Here is a 27,117-nt window from a genome sequence, read left to right on the forward strand (position 1 = left end):
ATTAAATGTTATCTTTTGCACAGTTTAAGAGAGAATAAAAAGCTTATGGCGGCTTTCTGCTGCCTTTTTTTCCCCCCATTGTTTGTAAATTAATAGCTACAATTTATATTGGAAAAGGATGCCTGCAGATACCTGCCAACTAGTATCTGAAGCCTCTTGTGTGACAGCAAGTAGTCGCTGAAGGGTTGCCAGCTTCTGTTCCAACATTTGTTCCCGATGTAAGGCTTCCTATGAAGAGAGCAGAGCACCAGTCAGTTCAGCTAGAACAACTCAGAAAAAAAGAAGCAACAGAAGAGATACCAAAACACAAGAAAAAAGGAAGTGTGCATAGCAAACATTGTCACGTATTCAAAACGATAATAAACCTATCCCATTTTATACATACACACATTTCTTTGGATATTTTAATTAGAAAATGTTATCCTATAACCTCAGGTTCCTGAAAACCTTCATTTTTCATGCATACGTTGCACATGCTGAGTACACATCATAACAAGTTATTCTTTCCAAGACTTAAAAACACTTTGACTTTTGTCAATAATTTGAGTAACAAAACTGTAAACACCAAAAGGCAGCTTGGCAGCTCCCATGCAACGAGCTGTTCATCCTCAAATCAGGTCACAAAAGAAAAATGCCAAGCAAGAACTACTATTTTTGTTTGATTTTTGTTTTATGACAGTAGGATAGAAGAGATTCGTCGTTAACAATTCCAGGATACAGAGAGTGAACAGATTGGTGAACAAGTATGTATTTGGCCTCCCAAGAAAGAGCATCTGCCTGAGCTGCTTCCTGCTATGTCAGCAAATACATATAAAGTCAGTATCTGTCTCAAAAGCCTCATCATTGATGTGAACAAATAAAAATTGCCGTTACCAAAAAAAAACAGGCAAAAATAAATCAGTAGAACTATACATAAATTAAACCTAGATAGAATTTACCAGTAAGAATGTTTTCATATCTTTTCCAGAGAGCTGATTTTATGATCCTTTCTAAAGAGTTTATTTATATATATATGTATTAGCACCCACTTTAATGTGTTGCCACTTTGCAGTCTAACCCTTTTGTGATATGACACCTTGGGAAAAAAACCACACCTATTAAAACTGACAGAGGAGCAGGCACAGAAAGGCTGGCGATGCCCATGAGGAGGAAGAGCTGCCAGCAATGTCCCCTCCTTTATACTTTCCAATAGATACAGGGACAGAAAGAGTCACGCTAAGAAATTATATTCACAGAAACAAACTAGTTCTTAACACATGAAATGATGTCTTGTTTTGCCTTGCTTTTGTTCTGCCAAAACTTTTATACACATACACAGTACACCCACAGCAATGGATGATAAGAAAAATATTATGAGCAAAAGAAAATTGGGGACAGCAAGGTAGGAGAGAAGAAAGGCCAGGAAAAGCAGGTATATAGCATTCAGAGAGCCTTCTATAAAACAGGGAGCTTTCATGTTTCTTTTATAAAAGTCATAGTTTATACCGCTCATGCAAAACCCCAAAAGTTTACATAGAACTATACTATGTCCAATTACAACATGTTTCACATTATTTCACTACAGAAAAGGTAGTTAAATGCTTATCATGTTCCAGTTTACAAAATGCAAGCCAAAGACATACAGAGCACAAGATTTGTGTTTTGAACAAAGATTAAATATTTAGGCAAACTAAATGCTGTCAAGAGAAAACCTACCTGCAGATACTGTGAAAGCTGAAACAATTCCTGAGAATACATACTGGGAGTGTTAGCAGCAACCTGAAAAATAAGAGAATTTAAGAATCAAAATGGGTTTGGATTTTTCATTAAACTCAAATAATGCAAAATTCATCATTTAAATCTACTCATGAAGGTATATTTAAGACAATAATGACATCTAATAATGACATTTTCAATGATTTATTGCTCTGCTACTATTTATTCTTTGTTTTATGATAGAACTTCCCAACTCTGGATCGAGGCCCGACCGTGTTAACGTCTTTACAAGTTCTTGGACCACCAACACACCAAAGAGTTTAAGGCTTTTGTTTCAGTTGAGATTAAACTGACAAAAAAGAAACAAGGTGCACAAAGGTGAAGCCATTCAACCCAAGGACAAAAAGAAATCAGGGGCTTCCAGAATTGAAAATAAAGTCTCTCGTATTCCAATTCAGTGTCATCATCACACACACATTTCAATCACACGTTTCCTGTTGACCTACTAGCCATCATCTTCATCATTCGCCTTTATAAGTATCTATTTCAGATTTGAGGAACACCCATATTACCTCCAATCATACCTGAAACTGTTCTGGACTTGAGGGGAAGATGGAGGTTGTTTTGTGGGGGGTTTTTGGCAAATTTGTTTATTTATTTACTAGTTCTTGTAGGCTCTTCCTACACTGACATAATTTTGAAGCTGTTTTTCAAACAGCTATACCTGCAGTCCTTCCTCAGAATTTCTGCCCTTGTCCTGGATTCAAGCTACACATGCTGTTTTGAAACCTCAACTTAAATGCAAAGTCTATGAACTCCTCGGGCTGCTGACTTCACAAATAAGTTGCCTTAGTTTCTCAAAATTTTGTTCTTCATGTTTAAAACTCTGATTCGAACCTATTTAAGTTAATCTTTCTTTTTAGAGGCTAGGGAGACGATCAATTCCTGATCACTTGTCTCAAGGGTGTATCTATTAACAGCTTTTCTACAAGTCCACCACATTATCAAAATTGAGTTTCAAAATTACAGTAGACCTTACTGCCTCCATGACTCTGCAGTGAGCGACTCTGGCTACACAAGAGGCACAAAGAGGTCTGGCCTCAATCTTCCTTTGGAACATGCCAGAGCACTTTTCATCCTGTGCAGTGCAGCTTCTCCTCCATAAAAAACAAAATACAAGGACAACAGACTTCATCCAAACACCAAATCATGAGCTACTCTTGGGTTCCACAGAACAGATCAAGTATCAAATTATGCCATACCCAAGACCTGTTAGTCAGTCAACCTGTACCTGGAAATTTAACCATCTTAACATCAATGTTTTTTTTTTTTCCTAAGCCATGTTTCAGATGCCATACTACATTCAGAAGTCAAGCTACCTTAAAATATACACTGCGATACTGCATTACCTTCTCTACCTTAAATGTCACTCAAAATATTAAACTAGGTAAAAACAGGCAGTGGGAAACATATCTAAATGTAACTGGACTTCACCATTTCTTCATCTTTATAACAAGTCAGAAAACAGCACATAACTGAGTAAGGCAGAAAATGGCAAATTACTGAATTACCTTGTCAACAGGACTTGGTAATGGAGCATGGATAACGCTAAAAAAAAAAAATTTTAAAAAGTGAACACAGAGTGCAGAACAGCAGTTCAAAAATCTAGAAGATCCACAGTACTATGCGTTTAATCAAGATACTTTGTATTTTTAAATTTATTCTTCAGATAAAAATGAAGAGTTACCATACAAACATGCAAAAACAGTTAATACTATGCTGAGTGATGTTTTCAAACTTACAGAACTATTTTCAAATTATAAATCCAAGGTCTATTCTAAAAACTCTCTTTACCAACTTTTATTTCAGTAGTTACATAATATTTGATTTTTTAAAAAAATGATAATATAAGATTTAAACCAATTCACATGCACAAAACAACAGATACGAAAAGACAGTGGATATACTACTCGTGTTTACAAATTCAACAAACTGAGTAAAATAGTATTTGGTAACTTACAGAATTTTGTATACTTTCCTTAGAGAAAATGTTACACTTCCACATTTTCATCAGAACTAAAAATTTAACACCATATATTTCTACTATTTCTTATTAGGACATGCAATTACACGGAAAATTTCCCATAATAATTTATTTTGACTTATCTTCCCAGAAGCAAAGACACCCTAAAGCTTCATGCAAATAATTCTGGATACTAATGGTAAAAGAATATTTAAGTAAACAATTAAACCCATACAATTGCTGAAGATGAAAGATTATTAAAATTACGTCATTGGTAATTGGCACTCAGTTACTGCAAACAAAATGTTTACATTTTTTGTTTCTACTGCTCTTTGAAATTTTGTCCAAAATGTGCACATATAGACAGAAAACCCTCTCAATATTCATCTGAGTTTCCAAATGTTATTCCATCCAACATATTTTATGATTTTTTTTCCTCATGCCAGGCAAAGCTTTCTTTCATTGTGACACCAAATAACTGCAGCACGAGGACACATTACTGTATTACTTATCTGAAGAACACAAACAGCGTTAGGTGTATATGTGCACACACACAGAGACACCATTAACCCCACTTTAGTAGAGTCTATGTGCATTTAAGGGAGCAAAAATAACAATCCCAAATAAAAAAAGAGGGAAGGAGAACGTTCACTCGCTTTCTTTTGTCCTGTATTCTTCTGTTTATAATACCCACTCCAGTACACTAAACCACAGCCAGTCAGCAAAGCCCAACTTCACAAGAACTTTTTTATTCTTTTATAGAACTTTTTTATTAAAAAGTTCTTTCATAGTTGTCTTAATTTCTAAAAGAAACAAGCAAATGAGATTTCTTTTTCGTAATGCCTGCAAAAGAACCACGCTCTCAGTTATTTTCTTTGCATGATCACAGGAAAAGAAACTGCTCCTATCCTGATTTGAAACATAATATCCATCAAATCCTCATTATACAGTAGTTTAATTTTGCTACACATGAATAGATACTTATTCTTACTCTGATCGCAATCGAGCTTCCATTCCATCTGGAAGAAACAGTTTGATTGTGGAGACTATACATCCATGGGTAACTGAAAAGAAACAAGTACTAAGTCATCATGATTCGTTACTATTTAATTATAAGTTCAATAGTTAATGTTATAGTAACCAAGCGAGCTGTCTCAAGAAACTCTGAGGCAGGCAAACAAGAAGAGGCATGAATGCCTTCAAGCACCAGTGCCTGGGTCTGCCTGCTCAGACCTCCTCTGGAGACAGGAAACTTTATCATTAGCAACTTGAAGAAGTTACGCTGTGTGCTTAGTCCTGGCTGTGAAGCAGTTACAGGTCCAATTCTTCCACATGCAGCACGTTAAAAAAGTTAGGTGTCTGGCAGATGCCTGCAAGATGTCTTTACTGCAGCAAGTTAAAAAAGTTAACTCTATGTTTTGATCATAAAATGAGGAAAAAGGAATGCATCTTACCTGCGCTAGGTTAACGGGAATGCAGAAGTACGAACAAAATAATGAGCTACCATTTTGACAAGATTCCCATGAGCATATCCAGGGACTTAAAAAGTAACATCCCATTTGTGTCGCCAGACACTCACTTCAACATCTGGAACTTGCCAAGTGATTGTTATTTACAAACACAAGGATCAAAAAGGGAATGCAGAGGAAGAGTACATCCTCTCGAACGCTACGAGCATCATTCGAGACAATACATCTCTGTTTTGGTATGCTTGTAGTACACGTCTCATGCACAGCCCTAGACAAGTGGCCTCTCATTTCAGAAGGAGAAAGCTTGCTTCTCCAGGGCTACATTCAAGATTCTTTGAACTCAAGAAAGACCCTAAGGAATAAGAGGAGCAAAATAAAAGAGGAGCAAATGCAATAATTGATTCTTACATCAAGTTCAACCTCTCTTCACAATGTTTCCCAAAAATGTTACTGATACCATTTTCAATGACATTGCAAACAGTCAAATTAGGTTGTTTTTTTTTTTTCTTGTATGGTTCTATGATTTGGGAAGTAAAAATTCTTTCCAGTCACATGGAAAGATAGCCCAATGTTGTTCCCCAAAACACTAGTGCAAGCTAGATACAAATAAGTATATGGTCATCTAGCACTATACCTAAAGCACCCACCAACATACAAAGACAAATAGCTGCTCTACTTTCATGGTTATTAATATCAGCAAAACAGTTAATGTGGCTTTGGAAAAAAAAAAAAAAAAGGGCAATGGGTGTTTTAGGACGACAGTACTCCAGGGAAACGAGACAAGTCTTTGAGGAAGCTACCTCAATAGAATCTAAAAATACAGGAGAAATGATCCAACTAAACAGAGTTGTTCTTAACCTTTATTCAGTGCTAAAAGCTACCGCTTTGGAGAAGTATCCTCTGGGCTACAGCACCTTGTTTTTTCAAGCTGACCTGGTAAAGTATTAACTTTACATGTCAGGGAAGAACAGCCAGGACCTCATTCTCAAAACAGATTAATCCATGTTTGTTGGGGTCTTTTTTTGGCTTTAGACTTAGGTCCCCAGAATTCACAAATCTGTTCTTGCAAAAACGTAAAAAAAATAATACATTAGCAATATTAGCTGTAGCATGTAATACTCACACAGCTTTCATAATGAAGAATCTTTCCTTTAAGGCATGAAGAGGAAATGAGTGATTTCAAGAAGAAAGTATTAGGGTATCTGAAGACCAACAGACAGCTTTACCTTTGGGTCATATATCAGGTGGGTCTGCTGTGAGATTATGTAATCCTGAAGTTTTTCCGTCAACACTCAGACTGAAAAAATAAATCTCCTAAAAGCTGCAGGAGCTTTATTTGTGTAAAAAATTAAGAGATAAAGGAGATTTAGCAGAGGGTCTCAAATAGACAGTGACTGTGAAAAGGTACCAAGCATTTTGATAGGTTTATAAAATAAAAATAATAGAAAAAGAAAAAAACCCCTGCACCCTGTCCTTTAGCTAGCAGTTCGTGACAACTGAAAGAATGATGAGAAAGCGTAAGGGAAAGGTAAGCAACATACAGAACGTTATTATAGTGATGGACTATATTACAGTCCGGTCCGGACAGGAGAGTAGTAATTGTTTAAATTCAAGCCTCTCTTATTCCTTTCGGGGAACAACAAAAAGAAAAGCAGTAAAGCCACCTCCGGTTGCCAAAGGGGACCGAGAAAACCCTCCTCGAACTGCCCCGCGTCCCCCGCCCGCCGCGCACTCACCTCGGGGCGGCTGCAAGGGGACCCGGGCGCTGCCGGCCCCGCCCCGCCCCGCCCGCGCAGGGAGCGGCGCCACGTCGCCGCCGCCAGAGGGCGCCGCAGGCCGGCAGGCGCCTGAGGGGCCACGGCGGCGTCCCCGGCAAGGGGCCCCGAGCCCCGGCCGCCCGCTTGCCAGCGGCCTTGCCCGCAGCTAGCCACAGATCACGTAAAAAAACCTATTCCTGCTACACTTGCGCTGCGAAACTTTAGTCACAAGCTTGCTGCGTCGTTCTGAAACGCCTAACTGTCACACGCGTCACCGCACGACTCCAAAAAAACCACCGAGAGCTCTGCACCGAACCCCGATGGGGGGTTATGCTGCAAAGGAGCACAAAAACGGGAATAAAGAAATGATTGCTGCTGGTCTCAACATTTTCTGCTTCACAGAGAGACAATTTGCAAACGATGCTCTCATTTTTTCTTCACATGTTAATGTGGTAACAGCAGCCCTGGCAATAATTGAAACAGCGCTAAGGAACTGCCTCCAATTCCCCACCCAGGGCTCTATCTATTTGACAAGCAGCACGCGCTGGGTTTCCTCATCTGCTCTGCACAGGCTTTTTCAAACACCACGTGAGAGAAAAGATGTATTAAAGAGTCCAAACTTGACTAGAAAAAAGTGCATAAACTGTATTTGAACTAAATCATCTGGTATTATTTGACCCTACTTGAAAGCCTGCTGCTCCCTTCCATGCGGGGAAGTCACCACCAGTTAACTCTTGGAACGCTCTGGCACTGGCTGGGAAATTCAGGAAGTGCTCAAAGGTTATAAACCAGACTAACACAGAGAAAAGCACGGTCAGATGATCAATAGATAAGTACTGTGTTGAGGAGAGGGAAATGAGCAGGCCTGTGTGCTTGTTAGGAATATAACAAGTGGACAAATAAGGAAGGGGGAGGGTTGGAAACGTTTCTCTGGGGCCTGTGAATGACTTCAGCTCAGCAGCACAAAGCAGAGGAATCGCTGCTCATCTAAGATGTCCTGAAAAATCACATACTGAACGTGCCACTATTTTAATGAACCAAATCAAGATCATGTTTGCAACGAAATGACTTACTAAAACACAGCCTGAACAATACAGAATCACAGAATCATATAGGTTGGAAAAGACCTTTAAGATCATCGAGTCCAACCATAAACCTAACACTGCCAAAAACCACCACTACACCATGTCTCTAAGTACCTCATCCAAACGTCCTTTAAATACCTCCAGGGATGGCGACTCAACCACTTCCCTGGGCAGTCTGTTCCAATGCTTGATAACCCTCTCGGTGAAGAAAAATTTCCTAATATCCAGTCTAAACCTCCCCTGGCGCAACTTGAGGCCATTTCCTCTTGTCCTGTCACTTGTTACCTGGGAGAAGAGACCGACCCCCACCTCTCTACAACCTCCTTTCAGGTAGTTGTAGAGAGCGATGAGGTCTCCCCTCAGCCTCCTTTTCTCCAGGCTAAACAGTCCCAGCTCCCTCAGCCGCTCCTCATAAGACTTCTGCTCCAGACCCTTCACCAGCTTCGTTGCCCTTCTCTGTACGCGCTCCAGTACCTCAATATCCCTCTTGTAGTGGGGGGCCCAAAACTGAACACAGTATTCGAGGTGCGGCCTCACCAGTGCCGAGTACAGGGGCACAATCACTTCCCTAGTCAATAAAAAGAAATGTATTCTAGCAATATTTACACAATTCAGAATTTACATAGGCAAGTAAACTCTGCCTACCCTGTCATTACCTTGTAATTACACACAGCAACGTGCTGAAATGTCTTGTGCAAGTAAGGCATTATGTAAATACCAGGATGCAAAAGGGTTTTAAAGGGAATCACTGGTATAAAACTACTTGCATGTCTGTTTCATTACTAGATTAGGTTAACAGTAACATCTAAGATTACTGAAATGAACTGGTGAAAAAAATAGTGTTTATACGCATTCCAACTGCATTCATGGGTAAACAATTTAACTGTGTGGCAGCTGCTTCATGCCCCAGTGGGATGATACCATCTTCATTCTTTGCCTGGGGGAGCATGAAGGAGGAGAGCAAACTTGTATACTCTTCCTCATTAGCTAGCTCAACACATTTGTGAGTAACATGAGCACAGTTCCTATGTTCAAAGCTAGAGAAGAGGAAAAGGAAGGCTGCGCAACCTGATCACACAAATGCCAGGTCGCTGGGATCATGTTTTGTAAAACTAACATAAAACCATTGGGAAGAACTACTACAGGCAAGAATTCCTGGCAAGAATTTGCTTATGATGAACTTTCCACAGACTTTCACATAAACTAATTGCAAATAATTGCTGACAAGAACAAGTGAACTCCCATTTTTCTTCCAACTAAATCTTAAAATAAAAATTATTTTAGGTCTAAATACACATGAAGAAATTCAGCTTCTTTTAGAGAGGACAGCATCTCATCAAATGAATAGTTCCAGGTTCATTAGATTCAATGTATTCCTTCGATTTATTCCATGTATACTGCTAGTATTCATAAACATTTGCAATCACTTCACATGAAATAACATTTTAAGTAACTCCCAGACAATTCCAACTAGACATCTGGGAGTTAAATCTTCACTACATCATTTTAGAGGAAAGTGAAACAATGTAATGTGACCTTCGCTACCATGAATCGCTCAAAAATAATATAACTCCAGAAGCTTGCCACGACAAAACACTTAACCACCTCCATTGCTTAACAATGTTTTCTTCAAAGATGCTTTCTTAACCTCCCTCTGATACTTCAGACTTGGAGAACTATAACCTACCCGGCTAAAGATGGATAGAATTTGTGAGTAACAGATGGAGCAGGCTTCATATTTTTGTTTTGTTCACTTAATGCCTTTTAAAAATTCTGCTGTTGTACTATGGGTTGGTTTGCTGGGTTTTAGTGGGGTTGTTTTGATTGGGGGGGGGGGGGTCACTTGTGTGGTTTGTTTTTTTTTTTTTTTTTAAAGAACTTTACCATCATCATTTAAATTTAATATGATTATTTCATTCTTTCCTAATATACCCCACTTTAAGGATAAGCTCTATGAAGGTCTTGTTCAGAAAAAGAGTGAAGTGGAAGAGCAGCGATGGTAGTTCTGCCATTTTATTGCCAAATCTGTGTGTTACTGGATTAGGATCCTTCAGAACACAGCCACAACTTCAATGCTTACTGAAAGTAACAGACCCATTAGGTAACTTTAAAAAGTCTTGACAATATTGATTACAATCTAATAATTCACATACAGACCAGTCTTCAGAAAGAGAAAGAAATTACTCCTGAAACACTGTACATAAATGCAAAAAGAAGACAGACAGAGGCTGCATTTGTATTAACACAGCTATATAGCTATTACTATAACACAAGATCTCTTGAGCGTGCATATTGAAGAGGACTGGGAAGAGGACAGCAAGAAAACCAAACCAAACTAAAATCCCGTCCCCTCATTTTTCAGCTAGCAACGTTTTTCTATCCTCATTTTAAAGTACCTGCAGAAACCAAAACCGGTAACAGTCACAGAAAGAAAAAGTAGGTATCTCGACATGAATTAAATTAGCTTGTTTCAAACTTATGCTGAGTACTTTATCAAGAAATGCAGTTTTATACTTCTGTAGGGTTCATAGGCTTCACAGAAAGGTAGTTACAAAAACAAAATTAAAAAACCCACAAAAAACCCCACACAGCACTATGCACACATGCCCATGCTGCACTTTCAAAATTGCTGCCAGTCAATTTAAGAGAGGCAATAGCTAAACATGTGGTCCCAGTTGAGCCTCCTTTTCTGGATCTGCATTTCCACTGCACACGCTAGCACCCATCCAGCCACAGAAGAAGGTGGGCCATGGAAGCAAGCCGGTTAAAATCTAGTTGGTGGCAGGGAGGGGGCTGGATAGAGTCAGTGTTTTCAGCAGATCAGTTTCTTGATCCAGTTTATCACGTGGCCACGGGACTCACTGTCAGCACAAAGGAGGGAAGAGGTAACAAAAAAACCCGACCTATTTTCTTACAACAGGAATACCGTTTACTCTTAAAGATCGGATTGGAGTAAGTTGTTCTAAATAAATCTACTTGGAAAAAAAAAACAAGAAATGATCCATACCCTTACCTTTCCGCGTGTTCTCCGTCACATCTACACCAAACTGGATGATGTCACCTGACATAATTTCACATGGTGGGCTTTCCTCGGATCCTCTACTCAGTCTCTGACTATTAATAAAGGTACCATTACTACTTTTAGTGTCTTGAAGATAGAACTGTAAAAACAAACAAAAAGAATAGTAAAGTATCTGGAAAAAACCAAACAAGTATGATGAAACATAAGCTCCAGTAAAATGTTATTTGCTATAAAATACAGCTTGACCTCCCAATGTAGAAGAGGACAAATGTATCAAACTCAAAACACCCTCCTCAGGATGCAACACCTTCACATTATCAAGAAATATTTGTATTTGATTTTTAGTTGTTTAACATATGACTGAATTCTAGCACATAGACTATGCAAATAATTGCTACAAACTGTACTTAACCTACTGCCTGCATGGAAAGGATCAGACATTGTTAGCAACAACACCTTTTGCCACACACGCGTAAGAATTTATATTTATCTTGGTCAACACACAGAAATTCTAACTGCTCATGCATTTAAGGTACCAGTGTTCCATGACAGAAACACGCTGTAGGGAAGACTAGCACCGAGGGCACAAGGAAAAGCTTTGGCAGAAGACAGAGTTCAGGAATTGTAATATAAAACCGTGGCGAAACTAAGGAAAAAAAAATTAGGATGCTTTTATCTCTCAGTGATACTAGTTCACAGCATTAAGTTAATCTCGAGATTGCTGCATCATCAAGTACCTTTGTAAATATCCATTTGTAGAGTTAATTAAATTTTAATAGCAACTTATTGAATATGAAACTGCTTATGACACAAGACTTCTAGTCAAAACTGCTGCATCTGAGAAGAGGTTACAAGTGAGTCACCTGGCAGAAGACCAGAGTCACTGGCTGAGACCTGATCAGCAGATGGCATGAAAGAGGGGACTGGAATGTTACTAACCAGGCAGGTGTAACTCCTGAAATGAGTCACTTTCAGTAGTTCAAGATGACAGTAGTTATTACAGGAACCTGATGGGATAGTAGAAATCCCTGCCTTCCTGCACTCATAAGGAATCTCATCAAGTCCCAAAGCAAGCATAAGGCTGGGGGAGAGATGTTGCCTTCAGAGAAATGAACGTATTCCCATGTTTTCCTATAAAAGCAATTGATGATTTTTTTCAGGATTCCATGCAAACTTTTCCATGCTTTTATTTGCCTCTATTATCACACTTCTCAAAAAAGTGATCTATAACTCAAAGCAATAGTGTCAAGGGAAAAGGTGGGTTTAAAATGGAGCGAGAGACCAGCACCAGGGCTCTTCAGATCTTGTACTGAAAATGCCACCAAGCATGTGTACCTTATGTGCTCGTCCTGAGCACCACAAAGCAGTGGCCCTGAGAGCTTAAGTGCCACTGGGTCCAGAAAATGGGACTCAATACAGCAATAAAGGGGAATGCCAGCACAGGAAAGCTCAGCTAGGTGTACGTAATGACAGAATGAAAAGCAGCACATGAAAGACTTTTTTCTAACAGATATGCCTTTGATCTTAAATTGAAGAAAAAGAAAATAATAATCAAATACTCCTATGTTCATCAAGATGAAGGGTAAACACAAATTATGGATAGATCAAGACATTATGGCTGCATACACTGAATTAACAATCAGACCCACCCTACTCTAAATAATACACTATGTATTATGAAATACTCTATAATAATAGTATATAATGTAGGTTTTATAACAGTTATAAGTTTAAAAGCCAATCAAATTAATTAGCTTGTTAATTTACTAATCCGGAAGTACCGAACCCTCTCATGGTTCAGTGCAGAGATTATTATTTTTTTACTTCCTGTTTGTTTTCAATTAGCCTTCTGCTCCGTTTGAAAATCCTTCTGTTATGAGAAAGTGAGTCACAAGCAAGAAGAAACAAACATGCTTGTGCTTATTTGTTTTTCTCCACCCTTTTCTTTCCTATGCGTATCTGCCTTTTACCCCTCCAAATTTTTGATTAATCACTGCCCCTTGTAAATATACTTCTGCAGAATCTGCAGATGGGGCACAGATGAGATAGCACAGGGAAATACAAGAGAGTGACCACAGGAAAGGAAGTGCACCAGAGCATCAGCAACACAAACCTTCCAAAATACCAGTAGACTCTCAAAATTCAAACTGCAAACAAAAAAAATAAATCCGCAAACAAATGGCCATAGAAAATACACATTAATTTAATATTATTAAATTGATGTCCATTTAACTGTATGCTACTGAATTTCATTATGTAAGTTTTAGGAAAGTGATGCTCTTGAAGTCTTTACAAACAGGATTAAAATATTCTCCTCTTCCTGTATCTAGTAAAGAAAGAAGTAAAATCGGCAACATGTTAATAAGCTGATGTCTAAGTAGAAATGCACTGACCTCAAGACTTAGCAAAAAGGATTCAGTTGTCTTTAATGTAGCAATTGCTCAGCAACCCACAGCACTGGTCCCTTTCATGTAACAAATTCAAATGTTATTTCCATACTAGTTTCCACCAGTTCAAATTATCTTAAAGGTCTATCCCTTCATCACTCTTGTATCATCACTCTTGTACTAAAAGTTATCTTTAGAAAACAAAATCAAGCGCAAGCCCTGAAACAAACACATGTATGCAATAACTAGTATATATGGCAGTATACTGGTATTTAATATACTAGCAAGTACGCAGTATCCTTGGTGGGTTCTCCAATTCCCAAAACAATGCCTTTTACACAACAGCTACATAGTACAGTGCCTTCTGTGAAACCAACACCATTTGTTCTTCTCCTGCTTTCCAGCACAAACCAACAAACTTCAGCAGCAGTGCCAGCTTAAAGAGTAATTATGAATCTTTCCCTTCCCGATGCTCACTGCTGAGTTGCACCACCACCTCTTTAGTTGTACTGGCTCAAGCATTTGTTTAGTCTTGGCAAACCAGTTCTGAGAGCTGATGCAAGTTATATGAAGAGGCGCTTAAGCCAGTACTGCCAGAAGAAGGGGCAGCATATACTGACCTAATTACACTTGCTTTTATAATTCACACTTCCCTTCAGATCAAACTCAAGTCCCAGCCCTTTTGTGCCTCGTATTAACAACTAGTCCAATTTCGAGCGGAGAAGATAGCTCATGAACATTCAAAACACCTCAGCTTTTGAGGACTGTTAAAGAATTATCACATCCTAAATTCAGATCACAACTATATATATATATATATGGTTTGAGTGGTAGTTTTCCCTCTTTCTTAAAATACAAGGTAACATACAACTATTTAAGAAACTTGCTCTCCAGTATCGTAACACCTTCTCAGAAAAAAAAACCCCAGCCCACATTTCCTCCTTAGTAATTTATGTTCTTATGATAGTTTGCATCCTCACTCATTTATATCCTATTAACAAACTCAGTTAACTGCAGACATCCTACCATGCTGCTTCCACAAAATTTATGGAGACATTATTCTAAAGTCAAACTTGCAGTTCATCAGTACACTCAATCTGCTCCAGTACAGTCCATCTTCTTTAGAAACTGCACCAAGGAAGCTTCAAAAAATTACAGATTTGTTTCCCTGTTTTACAAGGAATTATGTATTAATTTTACAAATTTAGTATTTATCATATTTCAAGTTAATATTCAGTTTTGCAAACTGAACAAAAGAACTGCTTCTGCTTTGACCTGGTATAAAAATCTCATTCCATTTAAGTCCCATTGCTTTCTAGGTCAGTAACTCAGAAGAGTACCACAACTTGCTAAATCATAGTCTACATTTCACTTTCATGCAGTCAGATAGCACTACAATTTTTCCCCCATAACAAATTCCTAATATTTCCTGATTAATGAAATAGAAAAATTCTTCCACAGAGATCCCAGATTATAATACACTAAACTCATGCACATACAATATATGAATCCTAGCTGATATTAGGAAGTTACAAAATTGCTGTGCTCCAGAAAGACAGATTTTAACTTTACCTATGAAAAGTAGGTAGACTGTTTTCTTAAAAGAAATAAAAACAAGTAACAACAACAACAAACATTCTGCTTAATGATTACTATTCTAACATCTTCCAAGAGGTAGGCTGAAGATAACTCCTTACTTAGCCTGACAAGTGAGAAAGTCATGAAGTATTTTGTTTCCCAAGCCATGTGCAGTTCTGGTATAGGATGAGACACTTCTGAAGGATCTCAGAGAAGGCAAAGGACGGGCTCAGAGATGCACAGAAAATCTTGAAAAGAAAGCAGCACACTTTTTCAGTGATTTAATTACCTGTATTTAATTTTACAGTACAACACAAGGGTAGAACAAACAACTGACGAGCTTTTGTTTTAATATCTTACTATGAGACTTGCTTTTAGCACTGCTTTTTTCATCTTCATTTTGACGATATAAAGCATCTCTCAATATACGGCATTATTGCACTGAGGCTCAAACTAAAAATTCAACATGAAGTTCTAGAATGAGCCTAAAATGTAGCCAAATGCAGCATCGAAAATGAACTGTTAATTAACTTGCTACTTTAACATTTTAGCTTTCTCAGAACACAATTAAAATCTCAAAATAACAGCAGCACATAATAATCACACACTCAAAAGCCAAAGATATCAGAGATCTTTCTGTTCATTACAAGGTAAAGATAGAAAGTGCTCCACATACAGGACAACAGCGGGGAAAAAAAAATAAAAATCAATGTTTAAAGAGTAAGTTTGCTGTGAATGAGTTCTTGACTGTTTAAATAGTGTTTTTTCAAAAACTCTTATGCCTTAACTACCTCAAGTACAATAGAATGAACAAAAGAACCTCAAGTCTCTTCTAGGGTACAACTGTACCAGTACTGCAGTAAGGCAGTAAATCAAGAATGGCGATCAAGAAAGACTCATGTAACATTTGCTAACACTATGTATAGCTGTCCTTTTCCATTTTAAGAGCACATTACTGCTACTCCATCTAACCCAGCTTGAAGCTGCAGTTCAGGACAATTACGCTGAGAATTACAGCGAGGAAAATCACTGGAGAACTGAGACAAGTTTGTCTGCAGAGATGCGAGATTCACTCCATGAAGAGGAACAAATTCTACATCTAAAAATGCAGACATAGACCACAGCATATATTTAAACATATTTCAGCCTTAGTCCATAGCTGAATTAATAATTAAGTAAATAAGTAAGTAAAAAATGTAGGCCATTCCCTCTTTTACAGAAAGTCAATCATTAACATATTTTATTCATTCAATGTATTTTCACTGCCTAAACAACTAACGTAAAAGAGAATGCCAATTTCAGGACCTCCTAGTTTACCATTCTTTTTCTCATCTCTTACTTTCTGTGTGAAAGAAGTATACACAACTCCCATGTGCTTCACAGCCCTGTTATACAGGCTTTGAGGCATTAGTTTAAACCAGAAAGATTTAAATTAATCTGTCAAATTCTGAACTATAGCCACTAAGGAGATGACAACTTCATTTTTGCCATGTTTACTACCACAAAGGAGCAGCAAGGCTGTCAGCTAGAGCAGTTAAGCCGTAAAATGCTGCAGTTAAGATGACAGATTCTTCCCCTACTCATGCTACAAACTAAATGATCAATCATTAAACAATTAATGCTGGCATTACAAATGCATCTCCTGAGTACTAAAGCTAATACTCAAATGCAGCAAGTAAATGAGGATCTATCTAAAAATTGGAAAATTTGCCCTAGAGTAATACTTCAGTCCAAAATTGGACTGAGTAGTACAACTGTATTTACCTGTTTTGTGCTGAATATTCTACTAGGAGACGAAGTATATTGGCTTTGCACAATCTGAATTGTGCACAGATTTTAAAACAATACATAATGGGATCAAACCAATATGGCCAACGCTGATCACACTGCAGCCAGAACACTTTTTCTCCCACACAATTAAAAGATCGTTTTATCTTCCTTCACTCAGTTAACACGGAGTATTTTCTCATTTTGGGAGTAGCACTTCTGCTAGCAGAGTACACTGTGCAAAGCACACTGAATTCCAGGTCGCTCCTTTGGCTGTAAGATAGAGAAGTTCAAATGCTCAATTATCTCCAGATCCAACTGATTGAGTTCCTCATTCTGGTCTGCTTAGACACATCCTAAATTCCTTTCCTCTCACTTGCCTAACTCCACCCACCTATCAAGGAAGTAGAAGTATTTGTCTCCATAAGCAAGCATAATTCACAGGGTGGGGTACAAAATTGCTTTTCTATTTAGTCTTCTATTTCTTAAACACATGGATCTAATAGCTCTTTGCTTGCTAAACACCAGCTCCTTCAACTTAGAAACAAAACCAGTGCACTAACTTTAGAGTTCTTAGCAAATCTCCTTTTTAAAATGATTCTAGCCACCTGAGGCAGGCACAGGCTGTGAAACTAAAAGTGACCAGCTGTGAAGGGATTTTCCAGTCAGATTCAACAAGCCGGAGGAGTGGCAGACAGCTATTCAGGGACCCTAAGTATTGAAGGTCCCCACAGAGCACAACTTGCTAGTAGTTTTCAGTAACTTCTTTGGAAAATAAACTTAACCACTCTCTCTATGCAGTAAATAAGAAAAAAGGAAAAAGCGAACCTTCATTGACATAGCACTAGACAAAAAATATTCACCCTAAAGTTTCAACTGAAGATGTAAGCTTAATCTAAATCCAGCTGCTCTCATGAAAAAGGTTAAAATCCTCAACCAGGAATTCAGTGCTATCCTTCCAAACCTGCCAGTAGCTCCAAGGAGCAGGAGGGAGAGGACAGCAGTGAATGTGCACTTCTGCTGACCAAGTTGTTCCGTGTCTGTTTACACCTTGAAGTTTTGTTGACTGTACTGCCAGGACAACCCTACTGGTTGCTCATACCTGTTGTCAAGCAAAATAAACTGTGGCAATAAAAGCAGTTTCATGCCAGCGTAACTGCGTCTGGGTATAAACAGAGTTCAGCCTTTTCTGGATGTCTTTGAAGTGCTGTAAAGTATTTATCCCTCTGCTGCTTCCCATGTCCTGATAGTTCAAGTGCTTTGAAGTTCACTACAGGCCCTGTCATTCAGCTTAACTTTTGGCTGAGCTAACTCAGCAGACTTTGCCTGAAAAGGACAGAGGGGCTATGATGGGGAAGGGAAGATGGGCTGGATTCACAGGGAGGAGGAGGAACCACCTTAGGTAGCTCCTCTCAGCTGTAACGCCATGATGAGCTTTCTGTGGGGAAGGCCTCCATAAAATTCCAGCCAGTTGTTACTAATTTTATCCTTCTCAAAGTTGGAAATTCCACAGCCCCAGGATATCAACTTGGTCCAGCTCACAAATTCCTGTCTTTGCCAGTTACAGGGTCTCAGAAAGATGACTTTTGGAGCGGGCACCTCCCATTCCAAGACTGGTTCCTCACCACCTAACTCCTCTAATATCACCATAACCGCCTTTTGGGTCCCATATAGATGTAATTTTATCCTTATCTCCTCCTGCTGCAATCCACAATCTTTCAAGTTCTATCTCAATACTTTCCTGCTGAACCACTGCTCTTATTGTCTCATCTGAAGACTGCACAATTCTGTGTAGTCTTCGAGCTTGTGTACTGGGAATCAAACCCAAGAGCCTGGTAATACCTAAACCTCCATCCCGAGTGCTGGAATACAGGACGGCATCACAAGTACTTGCTGGAAGATGTAACCATTCCTTGACAGCCGCTCAAATTGCCACATCAAGGATTTGCGGGGAGGAGGAGGAACCACCTTAGGTAGACTGGCAATGCCAAACACCAAGAGGCACCAACAGCTTAAACTGTGCACAAAACTTACGTTTGCCTACGACCTTGAGTTGCTCTAGTGTGTTTCTCAGTAGCAAAATGTCACCTTCCTAAACAAAACAGAGCAAACATTTCCAGGTGTGTTGTACCTGCAAACATTTCAGCACAGACCTTTCTTTTGACATACTACATCGCAACACTTATTTTAACTGGTGAGGTCTACAGATACACTTACACCTATCAGAATTTTAAATTATGGCATATTAAAAGCATTCACAAAAAAGAAAAACATGACAGCATGTTTGCAGAGTTAATACTATCTTCTACCTGTTGTGCCCATTAGGCAAAAGCATTTACTTTCTAAACCACTATTCAAACCCCACATTTGCTAGTAGTTGTAACTGAACTTACTGGTCTGAAGATGAAAAGCTCAGGACTCAAGGTTACTATTAGTCAACAGCTCTATACTATTCTTCAGTATTTGCAGTTATCCACATAATCTACTTTACATCAGGAAAATTCAGAAACAGTAAATTCAGAAAACAGTAAATTCAGAAAATTCAGAAACTCGAGCTGTACCGTTGCATTTTTCAAAGTAATTCATATTAAAGAGATTAGCAGAAGATGGCTAAAGTTTTAAGTTTAGGACCTCAAACTGTATCACAATAGAAGTTCTCTAGTTTATAAGAAAAGCAAAAACCCATGGTCACAATTTAAAGATTGTGGATATATATAAAAGAACGAGGATGAAGATCTCTACTGCTTATCTCCAAAAGTTTGCTCTAATTATGCACTGTTGCCCTCAACTTCAAACCATAGTCCCATACATCCCAATCACTATACCATTCAAGACTGAGGCCTTCAACTCATATGTGGTAACCGACAAAAGAAATGAGCCAGCTGAACCCACCACCATCCTAGTTGTGGAAGAATGGTTAAGTGAAAAAGGACACAGCTTAATTGATGTGAGCAATCCAGCCTTTGATGGGGCCTGGGAGCCAGAGATCAAGGTGAAATTCCCTTGAGAACAGCAGAAGGAGTACTTGGTAAAGCAAGATAAACGGGACTAAGCCTGGGAAAGTGCTGATAAGACCCCCTTTGTGAACAGTGCGTGAACGGCAACTTTGTACCAATCATATAATTGTTTTAAGCGCGTGGACAAGTATAGTTATCCAATAGAATAGTCGCTGTTAGCGCGTGCTTTGCTTAGCATCTATATAAACCTGTTAAGTAATCTGAATAAAGGAGAACGACCATACTCATATTGAGATTCATCGTTACTCCGGGTCCGTCTCCCACTCCGACATTAGTTATCTGCTCCTTACCCATCACAGAAAGCAGCAAAGTTGGCTCGATGGCAGGGACAGCTGAACAACTCAGTGTGGTTTCAAAATTTCTACCATTTTCAGTTTGCTTAATTTGGTTGGTGTATAACAATGACCTGGGCTAAAAATGAGCACACTTTAGAAGCTCGTTCCTAAGCCATATACTCACACCTCCGGCAGCAACAGCAGCATCCAAGAAGAGAACAGCAGACAGCAGGCTGTATTTATAATGTCAACCATCTGATTTCTGTCAATTGCTATATGTCAGAATCTTAAGACCTTAAAGTACCTTTCAAAACCAGAATTTGGAGATCTCTGTATTAGGAGACGGCTGCTGAAGTTGGAGTAAATTAAGAAAACCATGATGACCTGCACCACCTTTGCTTTCATAAAATACAAGTAAACAAGTTGCACTACAGTTCCTGGAACCCCCAACATTCCAATGATCAGTACAGAACTGTACAAACATCACTAACCCACTTCCAGATTCCTTTTTTTTACTTCAGCTCTAAAAGGAAGTATCAACACTTCAAACACCTAAAACAACAAAACTTCTGGAAAAAAATACAGTAGTATTATGGTGATAGTAATTTATATGGAAAAAATTCTTTCATAAGAGATGATCATTATAGAATACCAACATTAAGTAACAGCTTATACTGAAAACAGCGTTTTTACTCTATGATTGCGCACTCATCCAAAACTTTGCACAAAAGGTGCTCAAGTCCTGTCTTCTTTTTGTGTTTAAAAAAAAAAAAAAAAAAAAACAAAAAACAAAAAACAAACCACCACACCTGGAACCAACCAACATGAATAGAAACATTATCTGAAAGGATGGTTCCCCTTGCTAACCTATTTGCCTTCACCCTCCTCTGGCATTCAACTAACCTCACAAACTCCATTTTCTAGAAAAAACAATTTGTAACCTGACTTGACAGTTGTGAAGTTAACTCCTCCCAACAATCACATTCTGTAATCGCAAAATGCAGTAAAACGCCCAGTCACAGAAGTCCTGACCACCCTCAATTACGCAGTAACACCTCATTCTTCAGAATTCTGTAATAAGTACATTCACGTAGAAGATTCATGCTGCAGAATGTGACCTGAAGCAATCCTAGGCACAGTACACAATATTCATTCCTTTTACTGGATAAAAGTTTTCTGTGGTAAACAGGTGTGGAATAAAGTAGTTCAAAAAGGTAAAAGTTACTCATGAGCGCTGATCTATCCATAGATTATTCAAATCATCCAGAAATGCATTCACTGTCAAAAGGAGCAGGATGACAAGATACTCCCAAAAAAAACCCAAGACAAAACGTTTTACCACAAAATGTGGCAACACCATACAAAAATAGATCTCTCTCCACATCCATGTCAGTAGTTTTGATGCAAAAGGCTATTTTTAAAAAGAAGAGATCTACAGGAAGAGTTCTAATTAACAAGTAATTTGGTTTATATATAGCTGACTGACTTGCTACAGTAAGACATCTGTCACCATAATTACTAATTATTACTCTTTAGAATACCTTAACTTTTGTCCTCACAGTTCACAAGAATTCCTGAAAATCAGCCTTCTGCTACAAAGGCTGGATGGTTTCAGGACAACTAGAAAAATTTTATATTTATTCTCTTCACAGCTGAATCAAAGTCTGTCCCTTCACATATGCCATGCTTCAAAACTTCCTTCTGTAAGTAAATCATAAAATAGATTAAGGACATTAACAGCCTCAGAAAAGGAGATGCAACTCCATTCTGAATATAGACAAAGCAGAAAAGTTTCCTACAAAAAAATTCCCCAACTCAGCACTAATTATACACAATTTTCTTGAGGAAAACAAACAATTATTTGAATTTTCAGCCTACTTGAAAATTCTCAAGTAGAATTTTCATTCTATGCGAAATTCTCATCCTGAAGATGATGAGAGATTTTTCAGATATACTGCTGCTTTAAGTGCTAAGCTACATTATATTAACAATAAAGTGCAATCAAGGGAAAGATTCCTGAGAAATTAATACTCACACATGGTACCAAGATGCTCAAATTGACTCATTAGAATACAAAAGCAATATAATGAAGACACTTATTTTGTATTACTGCTGTCATAGATGACAATATCTTACATAGCACAGAGGCTTTGAAAAAAATTTCCTGCTCCATATTGAAAACCTGACTATTGTAATGGACTCATAAAACCAGTAAAATCTAGATAAAAAATAGGTTTCTGGAAGGATATTGTACTTGTTGCAAAGAAGTTATTCTGCTCTATTTCATTAAGGAAGCTCAATCTCTTGTTATGCAAGACATTTATATAGCTATGTATCATGTATCACTGATACCAGCGATTACTTTGTATAATTTACATCAACTTCTATCACCACATCAAACATTTACCCTGGGGAAAACTTACGGACAAGGTGACTTTCTGAGGTTTCTCTTAATGTTACGGTGTTCTCTCTATTAATCAATTACGGAAATATACTGCAACTTAATATGGCCTTAAAATAAAGACAAGAAACAAAACACCTTAATAGGCCATTGCCCAGAAATCCAGGCTTCTTCAGGATAATCACTTCAGATAATAACTTCTAAGTGCAAAATATTGCTGAAATACTCATCAATCCTGATGCCCTTACATGAATACTTTCCTCCCAAACTAGACTAAAAGCTAAATACTATTGGATACTGTAACAAATTTAATGAGTTTGGCAACATGACATACTCAAAATTTGCAAAACCGAAAGTAAACATTATCTTGAAGTGTACAAAGTCCCAAAGACTGTATTTGTAGGATTCATGTATCCAGATAAAAAAAATAAAGAATTATGAGCTCTGCAAAGAGCAGGTTCCCATATATAACTCCAATTTCTCTTCAAATGTACGTTCCTAAAGGTTGGCAATTTATCATTGCAATTTACTCTTACCTCCAAGTGGCGAAAGCACCTGTACTAAAATTCTGCACTAGGGAAAAGTGCTAAGAATATTTAGAGAACTGAAATTTTTATTCTTAAATTCATGATCAAGAAGAAGTGGTTAAACTTGACAGTTATGTTCTTTGACCAACTTTATAAAGTGCAAGGTCAAAATAAACTGTGGTCTTGTCTCCGACTACAGCAATGAAAAGTACAACATAAAAAGGGAGATTTGTCATGTTTGGACATAGCTTTGCCCTAATTTAAGACCAGAGGTAAGGCATAAATCTCTCCCGGTCTTTAAATTTTGAGAGACTAAGCTTACTAAAACCTTGCATAAATAAAAAATAAACCCAAAGACCTACAACACCTACTAAAATAAACACTAAATTGTTTTAGTGGGAAAGCATTGGAGAATATGCAGAATTGACAGAAAAAGCAGAAGACGAATGAAAAACAAATGTTTAAAAAAAAGAAAATCTTGAAATACTATCAGGATCTGGCACAGTAAATATTTAGAACGAAAAATCCAACACTAACATTATCCATTGTTTATGCTTCCTCAAAAATTTTGAATTAACGAGATCACTAAGTGATTAGCAAAAAATTAACTATAATGGACATTTTCCTGAAGAAGTTTGCATTACTAAACTTCTATCAGCAAACAATTACATTTTTCATTTGCAAGCAAATTGGAGAAAAACCACAATAGAAGCCAAAATTACCAGGTACTCCACCAGGTGAAGAGCCAAAAGAGATCTACATATATGAAAGCAAAAAGCAGGAGGCAGCTCGTTAGTCTATCAGGAAGCTCCCACTCTCAACCATAGTCCCAGCCATTTCAAGGCAGGTGCAGGGCGGCAAAAGCTGCGTAACGATCCGGCTGCACGCTGCTAAGTTTCTCCAATTAGTTAATCATTACATCAAAGCTCCTCTACTCCTCGCAAAGAAGAATCCCTTCTCACGTGTTCACTTTTCAACTGTGTAGAGAATAAAGGGAGAAGTTGTTGAAACTATTTCAACCTTTTCTCATTTCTACTCCTTCCACATAAGGTACTGTGTTTACCTACTATCATTAACTCCACACTACTGCTGTTTTATGACAGAGAAAACTCCCAGTGATCACACATTCGGATAAAGAAAAAAAAAACACCATCAGATTTCACAAACTGCTCCAAATGCAATAGTGGTTTGGTATCATCACAATAACAGTACATAAAAACCCTAAAAATACCCTGAAAAATCTATGGAGAAGTTGTCTCCCTTCCTTTTAGCAAGGGACACATTCCACGTGAAAGGACTTTTCTAATGCGACTACAGTATTATTTTTTTAAAACAAACATCTGCAGCAGGTCTGGTTAATTCATTTCTCCATTGCACAAAGCAAAGATTTCTTGCTTGCTGACATCATCTGCTCCTAAACTATTTATTAACAGATGACAGGTGTCACAAGGAAAATGTTCAGCACATTTCTAAACTACAGTTAAAATGACCATACTGAGGGTAAGCTTGATGTTATGGTGATATAAATTCAGTGCAGCCAATAAAGATGCAGAAGTACGAGTCCTAACTCAAAAGAACTGCCTAAGTACAAATGACACTGTACTAATTTTAATCATGTCAAACTAGATATTTTTGTAACAAGTCCAAACCACAAATACTACCGAAATACAGTGTAGTGAGAGTTCACTGCACACTTCCTCATACTGAAAACAAGGGGTCACCAGAGCAATATGCTCCTCCATGTTTTTCTGAAGACTTCTCCGCATCAAGTAAGAACCAAAACTTTTTTTAAAAAAAATACTAAATTTAATTTATTTTCATTCTGTGTTTTGAACTTCAGCATTCCATACAGAGAGCAAATGCAATTAACTAGAAACCAAACACCGTCAGAGAAGGGTGCGGCTCCACCCGAAGGTGGAAAATTCATTTTCCGGCACAGAGGAGAAATTTGACAATTGGGAGTTTAATATTTGTACTCAAGGCATTGCCAAGCCATACCTCCAACAAAGTGAGAGCAAAAATAGTCTGGGAGGAGGCTGTGTTTATTTGCAACTCATTCTTGAGTCAAGACTTTCAAAGCAAGCAGTAATTGAATGCTGGTATTCATGAACAAAGGCAGATTATTCCAGTGTTCCTTTGAGATCAACAATTTTACAATAAAAAAGAAGAGTTTTTTTTAAGCTTAAGGAAAGAAATACCTATAGAATGCATCCACATACTGAGATGGGTCTGCCAGCAATGTGAGAGATTGTATGAGCTGATTTGTGACAGGCGATCTTAGAGAATATTAGTCAGCCATTTCTTTAGCTGTGTCCTACTGGCTTCAGAACGAGGGGAAGGTGCTGCGGCCTTCTCACCGGTTCAGAACACCAGAACAAACCCAGCACACACAGAGGAACGGGCAGAGTGCAGATAAGATGTTCAAGGATACGGTAATTACAATTTCAAACACAGTGACTCATGATTCATATCCATCTTAGTCGAGGGCAAAAATCACGTATATGGTACCTTGGGTTTACAGATTAAAAGGTTTGCTAATGTGGCAAAAACTTGTCATGGTAATTACTCCAGTATAGCTTTCCATATAGACAAAAGTATTTTGATGTCTTTTTTCTAGCTATTTTCCATCATCTCCACAAAGTCATCAGGGACATTACACTGATAGCACTGTGCCCATGAATTTTATTCTTCAGACAAGCTAAAAAAACCCCAAACCTGAATGCCTTTTAGAATATCTTCGTCAATAAAAAAAGTACTTAGAACACATGACAAGGGCCCATGACCAATCTGCCAGTGGGCACAAGGAGCAGGGGCAAGGGAATTGCAAAGTACTGCTGGCAATCTCATGCCCTGTCAGCTGTAAAGCCTGAGAGAGTAGTCATCCACACCTCTCAGAAATACATTACCAAGTCTTGCAATTTTTTTTGGACTAAATGTGTCATATTTCCCTCTAAAACATGGAAAACATTTTTCAAAATACAAAAAGAACCTCTTTCTAACACCAGTGGTTCTAGACTGCCAGTCTAAGAAGAAATATCCTCCATTATAAATCTTACAAAGGGAAATTGATATTTTAATTCTTTAAACAGCCATCAAGTCATTTTCCAAATGGCAGATCCTTCCACGTACGAAAACCAGAGACTCCTCCAACCATCTACATGCAGATTTCAGGTCACATTGTCCAACTGACGAAACACAATATAAAATTTTTCTTACCAAGATGATACGCATTTTTAATGGCTAGAAACATACAGTGAAATTTTCCACAGCTCACCTCCTAAAAGCAGCAATGTGAAGTTGCTGATATTATGTACATTGAATCACTCCGGTCATTCTGTGTATTTCAGTATCATCATCAGAAAAGTTATTTCCATCCCTCCCCTGCTTTTATTTTTTTTTTAAAAACAAAGCAGTTAGGATAAGCTTGATAGTTTTCTATTCCAAATTGATTTAATTAAAAAAAAGGAGGGGGGACAAGAGGAAGAGAGAGAGGGAGAGGGAGAGATGACAGAAGTACAGATAGTTTCAATCCTGAAAAGCATACGCAAAATTATAGAAAGATTACTAGTCCCTCTGACTACCAAGCTTTTCCACGCAGCTACCAATTCAGGGAACTTGTCCCGCTCAACATAGAAAGCTGGTGTATTGTTCGCCCATGAATGAAGGGTCATCAACTGATTTTTCTCATTAACTCAGTTGTGATGCTTTGAACTAGACAAAAAAGGGGCAGTTCTGCAGAAAATATGAAGCAAAAAAATCATTCCGCCTACCAAGAATCAGAAAAGAGCAAATTAACATAGGTGGCCTGAAGGACTTGAATACTTTTTTTGTAAACATCCACTCACCTGAAAGTCAAATCCAAAGCCTCATCAAAAGGTTACAAGTGCCACTATATTCTTCCCATGCAGTAGCCAAAGGCACATCCCCAAACATTGCAACCAGCACACCAATAAGATGCTAATGTTAATCTCATAAGATTAGGAAAAAAATTAAATTATACAATAAATCAATCAAGATTTTTTTTTTTATTTCTCTCATAATAATTATGGGTGCTATTCCCTGCTATCATATTATGTAATAGCATATTATGTTTTCTCTGTACAATCCTGATGTC

General features: G+C 38.0%; 1 protein-coding gene across 32 annotated transcripts in view; it reads right to left on the reverse strand.

Moving 5' to 3' along the window:
- Positions 1 to 27,117, reverse strand: part of SLMAP (sarcolemma associated protein) — a 91,634-nt gene that overhangs the window by 43,560 nt on the left and 20,957 nt on the right. For 20 of the 32 annotated variants that reach the window (XM_075514269.1, XM_075514270.1, XM_075514265.1 and 17 more), the window contains exons 2-6: positions 11,043 to 11,190; positions 4,710 to 4,782; positions 3,267 to 3,303; positions 1,696 to 1,758; positions 133 to 228 (exon numbers count right to left, since the gene is read on the reverse strand). In XM_075514269.1, coding sequence (XP_075370384.1) covers positions 133 to 228; positions 1,696 to 1,758; positions 3,267 to 3,303; positions 4,710 to 4,782; positions 11,043 to 11,190 — 417 coding nt within the window. Of the gene's footprint in view, positions 1 to 132; positions 229 to 1,695; positions 1,759 to 3,266; positions 3,304 to 4,709; positions 4,783 to 11,036; positions 11,191 to 27,117 lie in introns of all 32 variants that reach the window. The other 12 variants (XM_075514261.1, XM_075514263.1, XM_075514246.1 and 9 more) reach the window with 1 other exon arrangement.

The sequence above is a fragment of the Mycteria americana genome, chromosome 11 (genome assembly GCF_035582795.1).
Source record: "Mycteria americana isolate JAX WOST 10 ecotype Jacksonville Zoo and Gardens chromosome 11, USCA_MyAme_1.0, whole genome shotgun sequence".
Taxonomy (NCBI): domain Eukaryota; kingdom Metazoa; phylum Chordata; class Aves; order Ciconiiformes; family Ciconiidae; genus Mycteria; species Mycteria americana.